We start from the raw sequence: 20,002 nt of genomic DNA on the forward strand, positions 1-20,002 counted from the left end.
TGCATGCAAACGATGTTAATTAAATACAAACACGGCTTGGGGATTTAGACAGCTCTCCGAACTCATTGTGCAATTCCAGTGCGATCTTGAGAACTGGATAAACAGCTGGTCCCCAGATTTCCAAGGGGCTTCGCCCATTGCAAAGGATTCTGTATCCATCCTTACATCACCCCCATGAACTAAGCCTATAATCCAATGCTACACGTTTGTGTAGAAGAAGGTTACCAGTGGCTATCCTATGGGGGCATTTAAATTTCAAAACTATAAGAACCTCACCATCCCTGATCACCTTCTATCTGGTACCCTCCAATCTGGAGTCCAAACAGAGTTGTACTGGATCCGCTAGTCCACTGTCTTGTTTTCAACTGGTGCCGAGGAGAGATTTCTGGGGAGTCCCCAAAGAAGGAATGAGGGCCAAGTGTGTCATGACACATTTTGAAGCCGCCTATCTTGGGCCATTATAAGCAGCAGTGTTTTCCATATTTTGAATAGGCACTATGGAAAGAATTATTTCCCCCCCTCTCTCTTTCCAAAATCAGTTTCATAGGAGAACCCCAAGTTCCATTATGAAAGAAAGGAGTAACGTTCTTACTATAGACACACATGTTTTGTTATTACAGTACTGGCCTCCCTTTTAAGCAGGGCAGCCCCAGAGCTTGGAAAACTGATTTTCAAAAGTAACTTATTTCTGGTACTTTTAGAGTCTTGAAAATAATGCCATTGGCCCAAATCCTGTTGCTTAGCATAGTAAATTCCACTAAGATAGGATAATTGAGTCAATGGGGATTTGGTGAGTCAATTCCATAAGTTCCATTGATTCAAATGGAACTACTCTAACTGCAGCTGACTTCAGCACTGTAAATTACAGTTAGAGTAGGCTCATTTGGATCAATGGAACATAGAGGAACCGTAGTTTGCTTTTCTATCTGAGAAGCTCCAATCAAATCACCACATATCTGAAATATTTTGGAGTAGAGTATGCTTCCCACTCCTCTTTTTAGAAATGACCACTCAGTTACTTTGCAAACACTATAAGATACCATGGCCAAAATCCTGTTGCTTAGTGTAGTCAATTGCACTAGGGCAGGCCCATTGAATCAATGAAGATTGCTTCATCCAATCTCCATTGATTCAATGGACCTACTCCAGAGCAACTTGCTACATTAAGCAACAGGATTTTGGCCATTGTATCTTACAGTGTTTGCAAAGTAACTGAGTGGTAATCTCCAAAAAGAAGAGGGCTGAACATCAGCTTTATTTGGGAAGCATACATCTCCCCAAAATATACCAAATATGTGGTGTTTTGACTGGAGCTTCTCAGGTGATAGAAAATCAAATTGCAACTATCCAAAGAGACAATTTGTTTTATTTATGTGTTTGTTTAAACGTGTACCCCACCCATTTAGTGGACTCCCTTGGGCAGCTTCCAGGAAACAACAAAAATATGTGATACAAGAATTAAAGAAAAAAAATGAGCATATAAAAAACAAAAACCTGTTTGGCGAACTACGGGCTGGCATAAACTCAGTGCAAAATTAACATCACAGAGGGGTGAGGTTTGTAAAGGCATGGGTAAAAAGCCAGGTTTTCACTTGCTTATGGAAGCTCAGGAGGGTGGGGACCAATTGCACTTCCACAGGGAGGGAGTTCCAGGCTGGGGCAGCCACTACTGAGAAGGTCCAGCATCTGGTTGATGATTTCCAGGACTCTCTCTGAGTGGTCAGTCACAGCATCAAGGATTGAGAGGCACCGGTGGACAGCAGGATGACCTGAAGGAGAGCCAATTTCTGCATTTATTCCTTCTGGATCCTAGCGAGGTCCTAAACTATAAACAGCTTTATAAGTTAACATTAGTACCTTGAATCTGGCACAGAAGCATACTGGCAGCCAGTGCAGTCAGACCAGGACAGGTTAAATATGGTCAAATTTAGATGTATCAGTGACCAACCTGGCTGTTGCATTTTGCACTTGCTGAAGCTTCTGAACCACCTTCAAGGGCGGCCCCGGGTAAAGAGCATTGCAGTAGTCCATCCTTTTTATTAGGGACTTCCTGTCAAGAAGGGGGCGGAGCAGTGCCATCTACCTCAGATGGAAAAAGGCAGATTTAGCCACGGCCAAGATCTGTTCTTCCATCGAGTGGGCCGGGTCCAATCTGTTCACCTTTAAAAAATTGTTTTGCCTAAATTTTACGGAACCTGTAATGAAAAATATTTATTAATAGGTTCCATATTTCAAATGAAATTTGAAAAAAGGGACACAGACTGTGCCATAGTAAACCATGCCAGAGATGAATCCTTGGCTTCTCCTGGACCTTCCAGAAGGAGGGTGGGGTTTTTTTTCCTGTGGCTGCAGCAAAGAACTATTTATGAAATGATTTCCTAGTCACCAGAAGTCTGCTTAGTGTGTCACCTAGTGGTAGCAAAATCTCCCCACAGACAAGCAGCTTCCTCTTCACAATTATCTGAACAGCTGGAAGATCTCAGACAAAACCGAAAACGATATTTCCCCACTCTCTGGGACCATGTTTCTTTTCTTTCTTTCTTTTTTACCTCTTTGTAGGAATGCATTCATTTTATCTTGTCAGATGATTTTGTTCTATATGGCACAGGTTGCCACCCACAATTTGCTAACTCCAGTTCTATCAACAGTTTAAGAGGAACTTTGGAGGTACCCAAGAATTGCATATTTCAGCAGTAAAATCAGTTATAGCAGTAAAATCACTTTAGTTCCCTTTACATCTGAAAATTAACTGTCAAAACAGCCCGAGAGACTGTATTAAAAAAAAATTAAGCCTGTTCATCATTACAGATATGAGGGCAGTGTACAATTATAAGTAAAACAAGAAAGAGCAAACACATGCACACAACATCTTTAACAGCGATAGAACGCTACAGTTCCGATGATTCTCTCAAGAAACAATGGATTTATTCCAAACTTGGCTTTTCTTCCTCAACTGTCTGCTAGGCGCAAGGCATTGCTCTTGCATTGGTAGCTACACTGCGGTCACCTATGAGAAATACAAGAGGCATGTGAATGCATGTATGCAATACTTCACATCAGCACATGACTACTATGTTCAGTTATCATTTAATTCCTCCCTTTGGGAAACATCTACCAGGCACTAAATTAAGAATCAGGGCTTACTTCCTGGTAAAGGATACATAAAACATATAATAAAATGGTTTTACGTGATTTAAATGGATTAAGATTGCACCTGTGTTACCTGCTAGAACAATCCACTAAATTAGCAAATCTCACCTTTACTTTTTTTTTTTTTTTTTTTTTGTATCAGAGCATTGCATGATTCAAAGTCATGGATACACATGGAACATAGGCAAAATAAAAAGACCAATTAAAATGCCGAGACAATCACATTGCTTTTCACCAGAAGCAGTCAAAGCTTGAGACCGGTGCAGGAATACTTTCCCTTGACTTTAGCCGTCATCCAGGGGTTCCCTTGCTATTTATTTATTTATTTATTTATTTATTTATTTATTTATTGGACTTATATACCGCCCCATAGTGCTACAAGCACTCTCCGGGCGGTTTACAATTTTTTAATTATACAGGCTACACATTGCCCCCCCAGCAAGCTGGGTACTCATTTTACCGACCTCGGAAGGATGGAAGGCTGAGTCAACCTTGAGCCCAGGTCGTGAGCACAGTTTTAGCTGCAGTACAGCGTTTTAACCACTGTGCCACGGGGCTCATTTATTTATGCCTTTGTCCTTAGCAATACAGCTTGTTGGAATTTTTTTTGAAGTATTTGTGCATTTGCTTTTATTATTAGAAATACACAGTGGCATTTCCAATTACCTTCATTTGGGGGCCAAGGAGGGGAGGAAAAAAATGCCTTGTGACCAACAGCAAATGGGTAGGCTACAGATTGCAGTAGTTTTCATTCCAGAGCCACTAAATAGTGTACCATTTGTCTATTTATGGAGCAACCTTCTTCAATTGTATTCAACTCTCACTGTCTTGAAAGGTGCTTGTTTCAGGCAACTACAAAACGATAGCTTTATTTCAAAAGAACGCAGCCACTTTCTTGGGAGTAACGAGACCCACACCGTGTTTTGGGACATCTGGGGTTTTCCGAATGCCTAGAATTGGAGCATTTATCATAATTGGGGAGATCAAACCACCACATATCTGAGATATTTTGGAGCAGAGTACAGTATGCTTCCCACTCCTCTTTTTAGAAATTCCCACTCAGTTACTTTGCAAACACTGTAAGCTACAATGGCCAACATCCTGTTGCTTAGTGTAGTAAATTGCTTAGTGTAGTAAATTTGGCTTTATAACTTCAAATCAAGCCCCAACTCCCTTCCCTGAATGTCACATTCCTCTGGCGGAGGTTAGTGATATAGTTTGTGTATTGCTTTATTTATTTATTTATTTATTTATTTATTTATTTATTTATTTATTTATTTACATGCCCTTAATAAAAATGGCGGGCTTGCGCTCCGCCCTGTCTCGGGCAACGCTCCGCCCCACGGGACGAGGTGCTGCCCTTGACAAAGATGGCGCATCCATTTATGGAGGGCTTGCTGGGACGGGGCGGAGCCTGTGCCGGTCCCAGCAAAATGGCTGCCTGCGCTCGCGCGCATGCGCTTTAGAGAGACGACCTGCGCCGTGGAGGGGGGGAAATTATATTCGGCTCGTGGTCGGCGTGAAAGGGGTGCCGGAGCCCCATTTGGGTAGGTCGGGAGCAAGAAAAGGGGGGGCGATATCGGGTGGGGTGGGGGGCTGCCTCTTCCGTGGCAAAGGGAGAATCCGTCAGTGCTTTTCAGCCCCCCCATGGAGGTTTCCTACGAAATCCAGCGCCCCCCCAACCCTAGACCCCCAATTGCATGGTTGGGGGGGAGCCCCAGTGGGTGTTTCCCCCCCTACTCCGTCTCGTTTTTATCTCTTAGTTTTTCTTCTCCTTGGCGGGGGGGGGTGCATATCTGTCCTCCCCAGGGGTAGATAGCTGCAGATATGGGCTGTGCAGAAATGCAATTTTCTGGTCCTTTTCCTGATAGGAAGGAGCTGGTGGGTTTGTCGAGTCTTTGCTTTGAAAAAAAGGAACGATATTTGGGGGGGGGGCAGACCAGAGGGACGTTGGGAGCATGATGCATAGGGTGGGGGATGGATGCACAGACTTGGGTCATTTTATTATTTCACATTAAGAAAAAGATGTGCCCGGTTCTTTCTTTGCTCCTTTTAACCTTCCTTACAACCCTGCAAGGTTGGCTGCAGGCAATGCTTGTTGCTGCTAAATAAATGCCTCTTAAGCTGCTTTGGGTGCTTTTAGAGGTGAAAAGCGGGCTTAAAATATTTTAAAATAAATAATATGCATTTATTTATCTTTTCCTTGGGTGAGCTCCCGCCTGTACCTCTTCACAAAACTCTGCTGGGCAGAATCACAAGAGCCGGGCTGAGTCAAGGATTTGAATTTAAATGTCTTGATTTATAATCCTAAAATCCTAAACATTTTATCCTGCTAGCAAGGTCTAGGAACTAATTTGGTCTAGGTCATCTGGTAAATTTTGTGGCCCAGGGAGGACTTGAACCTGTGTCTGTCGGCGCCCAGGCCTGTTTTGACCCTACTAATATGATGCCACGTTGTTCTTCTACTGAAGCCTGTGGTCCTTCAATGAAACTGATGGATAGGAAATTTGGAAAAGATGGGAAAATGTACCAGTACTTCATGTTGTGCATAGCCAAATGATGGGGTTTGCTACTGCAAGATAACAATGTTGGCCCCTGGCTTCAATCCTTTTAGAAAGGGATTAGGTACATTTGGGGAGAATCAGGCTGTCAGTGGCTTGATAGCTAAATGGAACCTCCATGTACAGAGGCAGTGCGACTGAGCATCAGTCGGTGGAGACGGAGCTGAAGAGAAGTTGATAGAATAGGCCTTTGATAGACACATATGAGACACGTCTTTTTTCTGCATTATGTAGTATGAGTGGACCTCGGCTCTTTGTTCCCATTGGCAAGTTTTGAAAGACTGTACTTTGAAATATGAGAAAGGTATGTTCTCCTCCTCACCCTTTTTAAAAAAATTGCACCCTTTGCTACATGGGATCAACCCTTTGCTGTTCTCAGGATCTGAAAACTGAGTGGGACCTTCAAGGACTTTGCCCTCTCTTCGTATCATGGTTGGGGCAGACCGGAAGAAATCATACGGATGGTCAGCATGGAGGGATGCCCATTCCTGTTGCAAACCCCTCTTGCTTCTTGGAGGCATCTCAGTGACTCCTGTGGAAGCAGAAGGCCAAACTGGAGAAGCCTTTGTTCCTGTGCAGCTGTTAATTCTGTGTGGTTTTTACAAGATGTTTGTGCAGGAACGTTGCAAAAGAGCTGGCCTTTTTTTTGGAAAAGAGCTCGGTCTTGTTTTAATCGGTTTTGCCTTGTTTTGGCAGATGATTCAAGATGTCAGAAGGGACTTCGAGCGGTGATCCTGGGAACTCTGGCAATACCCGCTCCACGCTTGGTGCCGCGCGTGGGCTGATCGGGAGGAGACCCAGTGCCCCAATAACACCAGGCCGCCTGCCCTCCATCCGCTCCCGGGACCTTACCCTTGGTGGAGTGAAAAAAGTAAGGGTCTTGACATTTAAGGAATAATACGATAGTATGAGATTTCCCATACAGACACACACACAAAAATTCCTAGGAGGCAATTGTTAGACAAGAACTTAGAAAATGCTCTTGTCTGATCCAAGTTGGACGTTCTGACATTTATGAAAAGATCAGACCAGAGAAGTAGCTGGTGGTTTGTTTGTTTTTTGTAGCTGCTGCTTCAAAAGAAAGTGGGCTACTTATGCTGAGCCTGATTTTTTCATCTTGGAAGACCCGCTAGAAGCATTGTTGTATTTATCAAAACAGACTAAACATGGCATCCCGCTAGCACCCCAAATTTATGGCAAGTGCCGTAACCCTTAATTTTTAATTCCAACTCATTATGCTGATTTTGCTTGTGTCTTTTGGCAAGTTTGTGATGTTTTGTATTTTCCGTCTACAAAGTGGGAGGAATACTTACCCATCTATTTAAGCAGTAAGACGTAATCAGTCCCTAATTTAATACAGCAACTCCTACTCCTGGTATTCTTACATTTCTGATTGTCGGAAGCTGGGAATAAATAATGAAAGGTAACTTGTTTGCTCCAGAAATGCTAAGGTGTTTACTCATTAATTGGTTGCTTTTGCATAATTTCTCTGAATCATGAGATACCAAAGACTGGTTTCTGGGCCTACGCTATCTTATATGTGTTGAAATGAAAATCATTAAAATCCACATGTTCTTCCCGATTTATGCATATCGAATTGCAGGCTAAGCAAAGTAGTGATATCAGCTGACAAAATACAATGTGCGCTGTTGCATAAATAAAAGCTGTTTAATAAGATATTGATTGATCATATGCTGTCAGGTTGATTCCAACTTATGCTGATCCTGCCAAGGGGTTCCTAGGTATAGAGTACTTTGCGATGGTTTGCCATTTCCTCCTTCCGCTTGTGTTGTGGGATTATGCCATTTGCCCAAGGCTATACAGGCTGGCTCTTCCCCTGGGAGACAGAGTGGAGAATCAAACTCCTAGCAAGTCAGATACTCCAACTCACTGAGTCCTCCAACCAGCTTCATGGATAAGGAATAGCTGCACATATTACATCACAATCTTTGTTGCTTTAAATACAAAGGAAATGTTTGTCAAATTACTGTAAAAGTATTGCGTCATAACAAAGTGGTTAAATCCCATTGAGACATTTTCATGGTTGGCCGTTGTGTCATAAATTTAGAGCAGTGATTTACAAATTACATTCCAGGATCTTTGACATCTCTTAGAAGGAAGATTTTGATTTGGGGCTTTTGGAAGAGACAGTTTCCCTACTACTACCTATCCTCCCCTTTCATTGCCTATCTAGAGAGTCTCCTAAGGTGTATATTTAATTTTCATGGAGAGAGGGTGATGCCTAGCAGACCTGTCCGGTACTCTCCGCTGGAAGAAAGGTGGGCTATACATGTAAAGAATAGGTAAAGGTTCCCCTTGACATTTAGTCCAGTCGTGTCCAACTCTAGGGCACGGTGCTTGTCCCTGTTTCCAAGCTGTAGAGCCAGCATTTGTCCAAAGACAGTTTCCATGGTCACGTGGCCAGCACGACTAGACATGGAACACCATGACCTTCCCACTGTGGTGGTACCTATTTATCTACTCGCATTTTTGCATGCTTTCGAACTGCTAGGTTGGCAGGAGATACAATAAAAGATGTAAAGAATAAATTGGGGGGGGGGGATTGTTTAAATTCTTGAGAAACCCTTCCAAAATAACATTGTTATCTTCAGTTATCTGAAACAGCAGGTTAAGTCCACGGTGCAGAATCCAGCATCAAACATATTGGTAAGAACAGATATAGAGATTACTTCCAGATGGAAAAAAAATGGGAAGTGCCAACTAAAATGTAATTGATGGAAAGGTTGGAAGGCTCTCGGAATAAATGGCCTGTTTGGCAAGAGTCTCTTGGGGAGCTGCATGTGCTAATAGCTTCCATATGAAAGAGATTATTATTATTTCACAATTGGGACCCATTTATTGGAGAGCGAGTTGTTTTCCTGGGATTTATTTTCCATCTTTCTTTTGGTTTAAATAGAGTGAAATGGCAGCTGAATTAATTCCCGTCTCCTTCGAATGCTCTTAATTCTATTGTCCTAAGCTTGGAGGATAAAATTGTTTTTATCCTTCCTTATAAATTAAACAGGATTAAGGCCATGACCGTACAGTATGTATTTTCTCAGCCAGAAAAGCAGTTGGACCGGTTCCACGCTGTGCTTTCTTCCCACTTTGCTATTCCTGTTGGTGTGACATTTAAGAGTTAGTCAGATCTTGTCGTCTTTCTGCGGAGGATGGCTGGCAAACGGCAAACTCAATCAGGATGTTTTGGGGCCTGTGAAAGCACGAGGAAGGGGTGCCAAGAAGAACTGGAAGAAGCCCACACACAGGGGGATCCAGAACCTCAATATCTGGAATGGTTTCCAATTTCCATGGTTGAATTCTAAAAACGGGCAGGAGCTTGGATGTTCCGTTAAAGTTCGTGCAGAATTTGAGGGATGCTCATCAAACCATGTTTCCAGTGCAAAAGGCGGGACAGAAAGTCTTCCAACATCAGTGAGAAACTGTAGCCGCTTCAAAGATCAGCTCCTGTTTCCAAACTGCCAGTGAAGAACTGAATATGAAAAATGACGATTTTCTGGGGCAGCCAGCTTCGCCGGCCCAGGCTGGAACACAACGCTAGCCCTTTTATCTTCTACCCATTTGGCACAATACTTGCTTTGCCAGAACAGACCCACGTCACGGAGTCTGGATTTCTGTTTCCAAATGCCTGTGACTGCGGTCGAGTATTCGTGGAAGTTCCACTTATGTATCATAACTAGAGATGGTCATGAACAAAGAGTTATTGATAGCATTAAGAACCTGACAGGAGGGAATCCTGCTCACCTCTGATGTGGGAGATGTATTTCATTAAACCTTCACACACACTCAAAAACTATTGTTACAGAAAGCATGCTAAGAATGCTCAAGATCCCAAATTCTGTGGCTTGGCTCGTTGAGTGGAATATGCACTGTTATTATTCTAGAGGTGTAACTTCCTGAGTGATTTAAGGACTTCTCATCTTGTAACTGAAGCCAGGTAACTGTTCTGTAGCCAGGACTGTTGTGTGCGGAGGACACATGAATAAAGCGCCTACATACTTACAGGTTTTCTTTAATTTTCTCATTAAAAACTGGGCACCATTGAATGTTTCCTCCTGCACGTGAATATTTGCAAATTCTTCAGTTAGGTCTGGAAAGAGGGAAGGGGTGTATCAATAGATGTGCCACCAGAATACATGGAGTAGAAAGCATTACTTGAAGCTATAGAAGGTCTAACAGGCATGCAAAACACAGAAGGACCACATTGTTTTAAAATGCATGTTTTGTCCCTTCTGAAAACTACGAGGGTGAGAATCCTGTGTTGCTTCCTCCCTTCAGATTTGAAAATCTCAAGTGTATGGGAGACCTGAGTTTACAACATTGTGTGCGATAACATCCCAAATGCATTTGGAAAAATGCATGACTTTTGTAGATAAATCCAAGTGGGCTGCTGTCATTCTCTCTCTCCTTTTTTTTTCAACAGAAAACCTTTGCCCCCAACATAATTAGCCGGAAAATCAAAGAAGAGTAAGTGGCCTTTTCATGCTATCTCTGTAAGCTGCAATTGTATATACGAAATGCTGAAGAAGGTGCAGATCGAGGGGCTGGGGGAAATTGTTCAGGGAGAGAGTGTATCGCTTGGTCGGCAACAGCCCTCATTGTACTTTGTGCACCTAAGAGGTCGTAGAATTGTAGAGTTGACAGCGACCCCCAAGTCACGTAGTCAACCATATGCCACTGTAGGAAGTGTATTCCTGCCGTCGTACTGCTGTTCAGGAATCTCCGGACTCCACCACCTTCTTCTGGAGCAGTCTGTTGCTCTGCAGAACAACTCTTACCAGCCCAGACGTTCCTGATAATATTTAGCTTGTGATTCTCTTCCTTGTATCTGGCGAGTTGTGAAAGAGTTGCTCGTGTGGTCGTCTCCCAAACCTATTAGGTTTTGAAATGCAGAGAATGTCTGACATTAAATGGTAACGCCGTACTGGTACTGCTGGACTTTATTTGCTATATCTGTACAGTGGTGCCTCGCTAGACGATGATAATCCATTCCACTGAAATCGCTGTTTAACAAAATCATAGTCTAGCGAAAAAGCATTTCCCCATTGGAATGCATTGAAACCTGTTTAATGTGTTCCAATGGGGAAGAATCGTCGTTGTCTAGCGAAGATCGGCCATAGGAAAGCCGCTTTGCAAACTGCCGATCAGGTGTTTAAATCGCTGTCTTGCGAAGCTTAGGTCCCAAAAACACCTGTTTTGCGAGCGCGAAGGGAGCTGTCAAAATCGTCATCTAGCGAAAATCGGTTTACGAAGCAGGGACCAAACATTGTCCAGCGAAATTCCCCCATAGGAATCACTGTTTTGCGAATCACTATAGCAATTGAAAAAAGTCAATGTCTAGCGAAAAAACTGTCATGCGGGGTAACTGTCTAGCGAGGCACCACTGTACATTTAAATTGACTGCTACTCATGAAATAATGGCCGGATCTTGTTGCTGATTTATGTTCATGTAAGGAAAATCGTCTTACGTCTCAGATGTGGTCCAGAGTATGCAGCCAGCACCTTATTAAGTGGTAGCAATTTGCTGCTGCAATTTAATCTGCTTCACTTACGCAGTTGTACATTTTGCAGTAGGATTCTGGCTGTCGTATGTAAAGTCCTTTTCTCTTTTCTGATGGAACAGGGCTTGAGAACGTTCTGGTTATATTGAAACACATCTTAATAGGAGCAGATAATCTTCACTTCATTTTGATTTGATTTTTCTTCTGCCTTCTTTTAGACCCAAAGAGGATGTTTCCATCAAGAAAGAGAAGAAGGATCGCGATCGAGAACGCCAGAGAGATGGTTACGGACGAGGCCGAGGGAGGCCAGAGGTCATCCAGTCTCACTCCATCTTTGAGCAGGGTCCAGCAGAAATGATGAAAAAGAAAGGTACCCGGAGGGTTCGTGTGAACAATGAGCCCCACACGACCATGCGTATCGCTTCTGGGTTTGGACCTCTTGGTTCAAAATCCACATTTATTTGTCGGCTCACTGGGAAAGCTACCGTTCTGATCAGCAAATATGGGTTCTCTTTCTTACATGGATGCTATTAAATGCACAGTCATAAAATACTTTGTGTCAGCTAAAAACCTTTTGCTGTAGCTATAAATGCCAGTCCTGAAGAATATCGGGAGAAGCAGATAAGCTTTCTTGAAGCTGCTGGGAATCCAGCAAAAGCCGAAGGCATGGTGGCAGGCAGGGTGAGCAAACCCGCCCTGCAGCTGGATGCATGAGAAGGGAATGCAAGATTAGAGATGGGCAGAAACCTTCGGCCTGGTTCCTTTGCCACCACAGCAGGTGTTTGGTGGTTCGGCACCCTGCCCCTTCAGAAGCCGTGCCCGGAGGAGTAAGGGCATGGAAACCACAGGAAGGGGCAGGGCACCAAACACCAGTTGCTGTGGTCAATGAAGCAGGCCGAACCAGCAGTTCATGCCCATTTTTAATCCTTCATTTCCTTCTCAGGCATAGAACGTGAAATTATCAAGCAGTTTCCAGAGGAGACCCTACCTATGCTCTTCTTTTTAAATTTTAAAATTCTTTAAAAAATTTTAATTTTACTGTTCATTATATATAATAGGCAGTCACGAAAGCAGCAAAACCAGGGAGGTGGACAGGGGACAGATGGCATTTGTCTTCAGTGTGGAAGGGATGGTCACTCTCGAATTGGCCTCCTCAGCCACGCTAGACGCTGTTCCAAGTCCTCTATTCAGAGCACGTTACCATAGTCTCTCGAGATTGAAGGATGCCTAATATATTAGACACAATGTGGTCTAGAAACCTCTTTTTCCTAGTGTTCCCCTTGCCTCTTCCTTCCTCTTCGCAATTGACTATACAAAATAACAGATGTGTGACTTGAGCCACTCCTTTTTGGCTTCATTTTTAAGAAATGGCTTGAGGAGGTGATCTCACCATATAGACTGCTCCTAGCCATGGATGCCCGAGCTATAAAAGCTGACTTGCCTGTCTTCAGAGTAGTGAGATGCTTACAGATCCGCTGTTCTTGCTGTCTGTGCAGGGACCTGGGATAAGACCGTGGATGTTTCAGATTTTGGTCCATCCCACATCATCAACATAAAGAAAGAGAAGAGGGAGACTGACGAGGAAACCAAGCAGATTCTGCGCATGCTGCAGAAGGATGATGTGAGTTTTATGGTGGCCACATTTGAGTTCTGGTATTGAGCCAGAAAAAACAAGGTGGAACATGTGACCTGATATAATTATCTAAATCTTTCTTGGCTCTGTTGGAAATACCGTGGTATTTTCCATTTTTGAAGGCTAAAAATGAAGCTGCTTGCTCCCTGGAGTTCTTGAAGAGATCAAGAAAGATCTTGGCAGATCTGAGCAGCCTTTCCAAATCCATCCATCCAGGGACCAATCGTCTCTCCATGTAAAACTGTTCCTTCCACTTAAGGAAATTAGGATGTAAGGGAGAAGGCTAATGGTCTCCTGTTGCATACCAGCATATTTATTGCTTTTTCATTTCCACTCTACATTTCCACTTTAAAAAAAAAATTGAAGTGGGTGAAGCACAAATTAAGTTATTAAGAAACTACCGTTTTATGTATAGATGATTGTATGAGGAAACGTCCGTCTGAGCCCTGACCTGCAATTTGAATTGGTAGAGTGCACGCACCTTGTGGGCTTTCTCTTTGAGGAATTGATTTCCCAGGGAATCCCGCAAGGATTATGCTATCATTGACGATCAGGAAGCTGTGGAAACCCTCTTGTTTTTGGCAGGTGTTTGCGACCTTCAGGTGCTTTGGATGCAGGGATGGAGTAGTTTAAGTTGATTTTTTTTCCTTTGTGTGTTGAGCTCTTTGTAAGCCCCTTTGGGTGGGAGATCCTAGTTTTGGCCTCTCCCAATAGGATACGTGTAATTTTTTTTTTAAAAAAAAAACTATGAGTCCATTAGTTCACTGAAATAAGGCACCCTTCTTTGTAAGGTGGTCTTTATTTCTTTTTCATTTGGCTCACCTATGTTTCCCTTTGAAATCTTTCCTGGGGGGGCAGTTTGTGAGCCTTGTTTCTGTTCTTTTTTGTTAAGGGGTGGGGTGCAAAATGGTCCCCAGGCCCCCTGAGCCTGCACTGATCTGTCTAAGACCCCTTGCGCTTACATTGGCTGAGGTCCTGCTGCTCTGTTGCCTCTTGAAGAGGGCCATTGAATCTATGGAACTGACAGAGAAGTTGACTCACCAAGTCCCTGCGGTTTCAGAGCGATGTGTGATGCTAAGCAACAGGATTGCACTCATTAATTGAAATCTGAGGCCAAAATGAGCCTGTTCACATAATACCCCGTCAACGTGTGTAATTCCATCTCATACAGTGGTGCCTCGCTTGACGACGTTAATTCGTTCCAGCGAAACCACTGCAGAGCGAAATCGTCATCAAACGAAATTAAAAAAAAAAAAACCATTGAAACGCATTGAAAACTGTTCAGTGCGTTCCAGTGGGCTGAATACCTGATCGTCCAGCGAAGATCCTCCATACGGCAGCCATTTTTTTGTACCTGTAATGTGAGGAATCTGTCCCTAACACAGCGGGGAGCCATTTTCTTCAGCCGGCCACTGATCATCGCTAAGCGAAAAAACCCATGTAAACATTGTGAAGCGATCGCAAAAGCGATCGCAAAAACTTCAATGTTAAGCAGATTCGTGGTAGAGTGGGGTAATCGTCCAGCGGGGCATGACTGTACTTTGCGTATCTTATCATGGATTTTCAGTAACCCTATAACGGGGGTCTCCCCCATTCTTTATTACCACATACAGCTTAATGTCTCAGGAGTAAATGCCATTTTCAGGAGTGAGTTCCTTTCTCTATCTGTTTTCCTTCTGCCGGCAGTTCCTTGATGACCCAGGGTTGAAAAACGATATCCGGAACAAGCCCGTTCAGCTGCCGCTGGCCCATTCGGGCTGGCTTTTCAAAGAGGAAGATCAAGAGGAGGTCAAGCTTTTGCACCCGAGCCCAAAGGAAGAGGAGGAGATGGATGTAGACGTATCTTCAGTAAAAGGTAGGTGTATCTCAGAGGGAGGCATCCAGCCAGATACGTGTGGAAGCAGCAAATTAAAGAACTTGGCCCCGTGTTCCAGCTGAGCAGGATTTCTCCTTGGTTCTCATAGGCTTTTGGGAGCTGGAAGAGACCTCAAGGGTCTTCGTGCCCAACACCTTACTCCCTGCAGGAAATCCACAGCAAATCTTAGTCGAGCTGCTTTCCTTCCACGGCTACCTTGCTATGCTTGAACACTTCAGTGACCCCCAAAATGTCATTTGTAAATGTAAATCCTTTCGCCTCTCTGCATCACTGGCCTAGCGCATCTTCCTTGCTCCACCCACATCATGTAATCATCCTGTTTTGCTGTTACCACCATTTTTAATATAAAGAGCACAGGGTAATCGTTATTTTAGTGAAGTGGTTTTATTGCTCAGTCTCTCCTTCATTGGCTTAACTGGATTGTATTCGATGTTAATAACCCTTGTTAGCAGCCTTCAGCCCTTCTGTTTTTAATGAAGGTCATGGTATCGATGTCTTATATCAATAAAGGCTAGAGATGTGAACTGGAAGACTGCCATTCAGAAATCTCAGCTCACACAGAACCTATGAGGTGGTTTCTTAGAAGCCAAGAGCCTTATTTTATTCTGGAAGCTAAGAGCCTTCTTTTAGACACCTTGCAAGGATCATTAAAATACAGGATTTAAGCTAACAAGAGTGAGTATACAGATACTAGAAAGGATCAAACTAATACCATCCTAACAAAACATAAGCAACATCAAAACACATTTAAAGCAGTAAGGTACAGCCATCCTTTTTAAAACCGCTACTCCAGGCAGCCATTCACTCAGGGAAAGCTTGCCTGGAGAGAAAGATCTTTGCCTGCCTGTGGAAGGACAGCAAAGATGGGGCCAGTCTGGCTTCCAGTGGGAGGGAGTTCCAGAGCCTAAAGGAGCAGCCACAGAGAAGGCCCTCCTGTCCCGTGTCACCACCAGACACACCCATGAAGGTTGCCATACGATGACCCTGCTGCTCCTTGTCTTTTGTTCTAGTGAAAGAGGAGCCCCACGATGGAGAAGAGCCACTGCCTGCCCTCAAACCAGCTCCGGCCAAGGCGCCTCCCCCCTTCCCTCCGGACGTCTCCGTGGCTGAGCTGCTGCAGAAACTGAGCCTCTGCAAGGAGGATGAGCTGCTCTTTCTGCAGCTGCCAGACACGCTCCCGGGCCAGCCCCCCACCTGTGACGCCAAGCCCATCAAAACGGAGGTGCAGAACGAGGATGGCCAGATGGTGGTGATAAAGCAGGAGAAAAGCCAGGTATTGGAGGGGTGGGGCTTTAATTCTGCTGGAATGAAAGCCAGTATAAGGTGAATAGGGCCCCATAGTGCAGATGTCGCTGAACTATAGGCCGGAGGGAGGGAAGGGGGGGTGTTGAAAAGCTGCCTATTGCAGTGGAAGGCCCAGGTCTTTCTTTTCTTGCTTTTTAACATTTAAAAAGGCTTTCGGCTTTATGATTGCAAACCTTTATTTGGAGGTGTGTGAGCAAAGCTTAGTGGCAGATCAGAAGCCAGAGCCTTTGCTACTTACGTCTTCTTGTCTCAGCCTGTGGCCAGCAAAAGTCCGAATACGATGTGCAAACGTGCACACACGCCCACAAAGGAAGAAAAACCAACAAGCCCAAACGTTCTTCATTTGCTTTATGTGCCAGTGTGAAGGGCTTTCTGGTTTGCCTTCTGGAGGTGCGCAATTCTGATCTTATTGTATCTTTAGCGCAACCCCTTCTGAGAACGGCGAAGCAAAATCACGAGAGAATTGGGACGGTCTTTACACGACTTCTCAGATCTTGGGGCCTCCGGGGCAGCTCCTGAATATTTGCAAGATGGGGTCCCCCCAAAAGAGCGGGAGTGGTTCCTAACGGTTTCCTCTCTGTGCTTTTCAGGAAGCCAAGGAGGCGGAGCACATCTGTACCCTGGGGGACCTCTCGGAGGGGCAGGTGGGGAAGCTGCTGATTCGCAAATCAGGGAAGGTCCAACTTGTTCTGGGCAGAGTCACCCTGGATGTGACCACGGGGACTCCCTGCTCTTTTCTCCAGGTAGGGGGAGACCCAGGAAGCCTCTCTTTTATAGACTGTGGCAACACCTTCCTTCAAAACATGCCTCCCTTCTTCAGATCATGTGGAACTTCTGTATTCAGGAGCAGTGTACCTTGGAATGCTAGTTGGAGGGGTACAAGACAACCAGAAAGGGCCAGTGATCTCTTTGTGGGCTTCCCAGAAACATCAATCAGCCTTATCCAGCGGGGCTAATTGATTCTATTAACTCCCCAAGAGGTACTGGAAGAATCATCATCAAATTAATGTGGAGGAATAGTGTAAAAAGAATGTGGGATAGGGCCGTTTCTGATAAACTAATGAGGGAAATAAAGATTAGAAAAGGAGTCTTGAGCATAAATTATTTTTAAAGATATGTGAACTTTATTTTTAGTGCATGTATTTGAGAAAGGAAAAGGTTCAACCCCTGGACAAGAATTATTATATTTCTGGAGCGAAACAGGGCAGGTATAAAATGTAAAGAAAAACAAATAAGTAAATTAGTCCTGAGGGTGTTGGGAGCATTTGGGGGGGCGGGGGAATATGGACAATCTATTTTCCCTCTAAATATAAATTTGTCATTTTTTAAAAGTTGTTTTGTGAGTTGAATTGTTTTCCTGTTGTCTTTTAAGTTGTCGCGTTGTTGTGTATTATCAATTGAAAGTTGTAAAAGAATTTTTAAAATAATAATCAAGTTTCTTCTTTGCTTTTTGGAAGGAACTGGTGTCCGTGGGCCTTGGAGATAACCGGAGCGGTGAAATGATCGTGCTGGGCCATGTGAAACACAAGCTCGTCTGCTCTCCGGATTTCGAATCCCTGCTGGAACACAGGCATCGATAAGGTGGTCAGACTGGGACTTCGTTGAAGGCCTGTGTTGGAGGGGGGCCTTGATCCTTCCTGAGGGATCCTTCGAAACAACAGGGATTTTGGGCTAACCAGATGTGTCCTACTCAGAGGTTCCTAAGAAGACCTCTTCCAGACAGGCTCAACTGCCCTGTAGAGGAACGGAGCTGGGCGACGTCTTGGGGCCAAGCTTGGCCTCTAGAGCTATAAAGCCTTCCGTGAGGAGAGGTTGTAAGAACAACAGGAACCAAAGGGTTGAAGATAAGAGTTCTCGTTTTGTTTTGTTGTGGGGTTTGGGGTTGTTGTTTTTTTGTGCGGGGAAGGTTTCTATAGCTCCATTTGGAGGATTCTAGGACCTGTCGTTGGGGAAGTCACCCTTCCAAATTCTGCGCCCCGTTGGGAAGCGGCTTTATTTATAGAAAAGAAAAAACGTGCTGTAATGACGTAACTCTCTGTGACCCTCCCGGACATAGAATAAAAATTTGTACAGGATTGGGTATGTGTGAGACTTGGAGCAGAAATAGCTATTCGGCGGCAGTTTTAGGTCCATGTCGATGCCCTTGTTCCAGATCTCTGCCTAAGAACGTTTCTCTTTTTTTTCACCGGTGGGGGGGGGTGTCTTTATAGCCACATACTTAAGAGAGGCAAAGGGATATGAAGTGGAGGTGGGTGGCTATGCTCCCAATCAGCCAGAACCAAGTTGCTCCCCCATATTTTGCCTGCCACCCCACAGACTCCACCTCCCAAGCCCAGCCTTCCAGCTGCATCAGGCAGATTGTGAAATTAGTCCTGTATGTTTCCTTTATTCTTTGAACCATTAAAATACATGCATGCATTTTCAAGGAGATGCCCAGTTTCCAGGGATCACCGTGCTTGTCATGCCCAGTCCAGGGTTTCCAGAGCATTGAAAGACTTCTTCTTTCACCAATTGATCAGGAAGGGGTGAAAAGAGAGGTTTGTTGATCTCCCACTTCTGTGGGTTCCCCCCCTACAGTCGTGCCCCGCTTAACGATTGCCCCACATTATGACGAATCCGACTTCTCATTGCTACATCGTCTTGTATTTATTTATTTACTTTATTTATACCCCGCCTATCTGGTGCTTTGACCACTCTAGGTGGCTGTATGGATTGAGCCACCCGAAGGACCCTCATGTTCAGCATCCCGCCCTGAACCCCCCTCTCTCCAATGACGATCAGGCACACCGGGTCGACCAGGACGACAGCGACGGCGCGGGTGCAGGTCTCTCCACCGTCCTTGGAGACCTTCGTTTGGAGATCCATTGTGTGTCGTTGGCCCTCTGTATAGAGATGGTCGCGTACGACCATGCATGGGAGGCCACCGAGGGTCAGTCCTTGGGTCAGCAGGATGTTCCTGTTCTGACCAAGAAGAGCTTGAATCTCTGGCTCCGTCACTTTGGCCAGGATGCCCCCCGGCCAGGCACACAGGAGCCGCCATTGAAGAATGGAAACAATCGCTGCATCCCAGCACAGCAAATCTTCCATGAAACTGTTGATGTATTCTTGCCAGATGGCCATTTTTGATCATTAAGAATGTGTGTGATTATGAGTTGCAGTTCGGGACCCCTTGTATCCGGGATAGAAGGCGGAGCAAAGAAAGACTCTCCTTTTAGAGCCAGGCTAATCCTAACCCTTTTCAATCGTTTGGATTTCCTCTCCAGAGCAACAGGAGAGGCTCTCCACCACACGAGGTGTGCCTTCTTCCCCTGGAGGAAACGGGAGTATGGCAGGCTAAGTGAAGCCAAGGATGAGGATGATTCTTTCTAGAATAGTAGGTTTCCTTGCAGTATTGATTGCATGTATTGATCATTCCCCTCATGCCAAATGCACATTCTCAGCTCCTTTTCGCGGCCGTTCTAGCTCTTTGCTCTAGAACTTGGGCAGCAGTTGACGGTGATGTCATAATGCATCTTCCTCCTGGACAAATCAAGTCATACCCCCCCCCTTTGCTTTGTGCTGATGTCATTTTCTGAGAGCCTTGGGCAATGCCTCCCATCCTTCTTAACTACGGAACACTCACTCGTAGTCCCAAACGTTGCTGTGTATTTGCAGCGGATGTATCTGGAGAACATCCCTTTTTCTACTTCATAGGGCGATAGGGTCTAGGTGGATGTCACCCAGATTAGCATAAATGCTAATTTGAGTCCCTTTCCTGGGAGGAAGGTGGCATAAAAGGGCAAAGGCACCTGAATGGGTTCACAGCCCTTCCGTTCCCTGGGGAGGGACCTTCTGTTCCCCTAGACTGCCACGGGACTTAAAACGACAGTTTTCTCAGTCCACCAACTAGCTGCTAAGCTATTTTCTAGCATTTTTCAAAGGCTCAAATGCACATATGGGTCAAAGAGAAAGAAGACTC

At 44.6% G+C, this 20,002-nt stretch overlaps 1 protein-coding gene across 1 annotated transcript; it reads left to right on the forward strand.

Annotated features, from left to right (window-relative positions):
• The first annotated feature begins 4,557 nt into the window (after positions 1 to 4,557).
• Positions 4,558 to 18,119, forward strand: POLR3D (RNA polymerase III subunit D). The gene is made up of 9 exons (XM_020780304.3): positions 4,558 to 4,697; positions 6,408 to 6,582; positions 10,153 to 10,196; positions 11,449 to 11,600; positions 12,727 to 12,851; positions 14,550 to 14,718; positions 15,750 to 16,012; positions 16,635 to 16,787; positions 17,502 to 18,119. The coding sequence occupies exons 2-9, from the start codon at positions 6,418 to 6,420 to the stop codon at positions 17,622 to 17,624; spliced, it is 1,194 nt and encodes a 397-aa protein (XP_020635963.2). The 5' UTR covers positions 4,558 to 4,697; positions 6,408 to 6,417; the 3' UTR covers positions 17,625 to 18,119.
• Positions 18,120 to 20,002: the final 1,883 nt, after the last annotated feature.

This window comes from Pogona vitticeps, chromosome 8 (genome assembly GCF_051106095.1).
Source record: "Pogona vitticeps strain Pit_001003342236 chromosome 8, PviZW2.1, whole genome shotgun sequence".
NCBI classification, from domain to species: Eukaryota; Metazoa; Chordata; class Lepidosauria; order Squamata; family Agamidae; genus Pogona; species Pogona vitticeps.

Coding starts and splice junctions, on each gene's coding strand:
- POLR3D (XM_020780304.3), top strand. CDS start 6,418: ATGTCAGAAGGGACTTCGAGCGGTGATCCTGGGAACTCTGGCAATACC. Junction 12,852..14,549: donor GCATGCTGCAGAAGGATGAT/GTGAGTTTTATG, acceptor TTCTGCCGGCAG/TTCCTTGATGACCCAGGGTT. Junction 16,013..16,634: donor TAAAGCAGGAGAAAAGCCAG/GTATTGGAGGGG, acceptor TGTGCTTTTCAG/GAAGCCAAGGAGGCGGAGCA.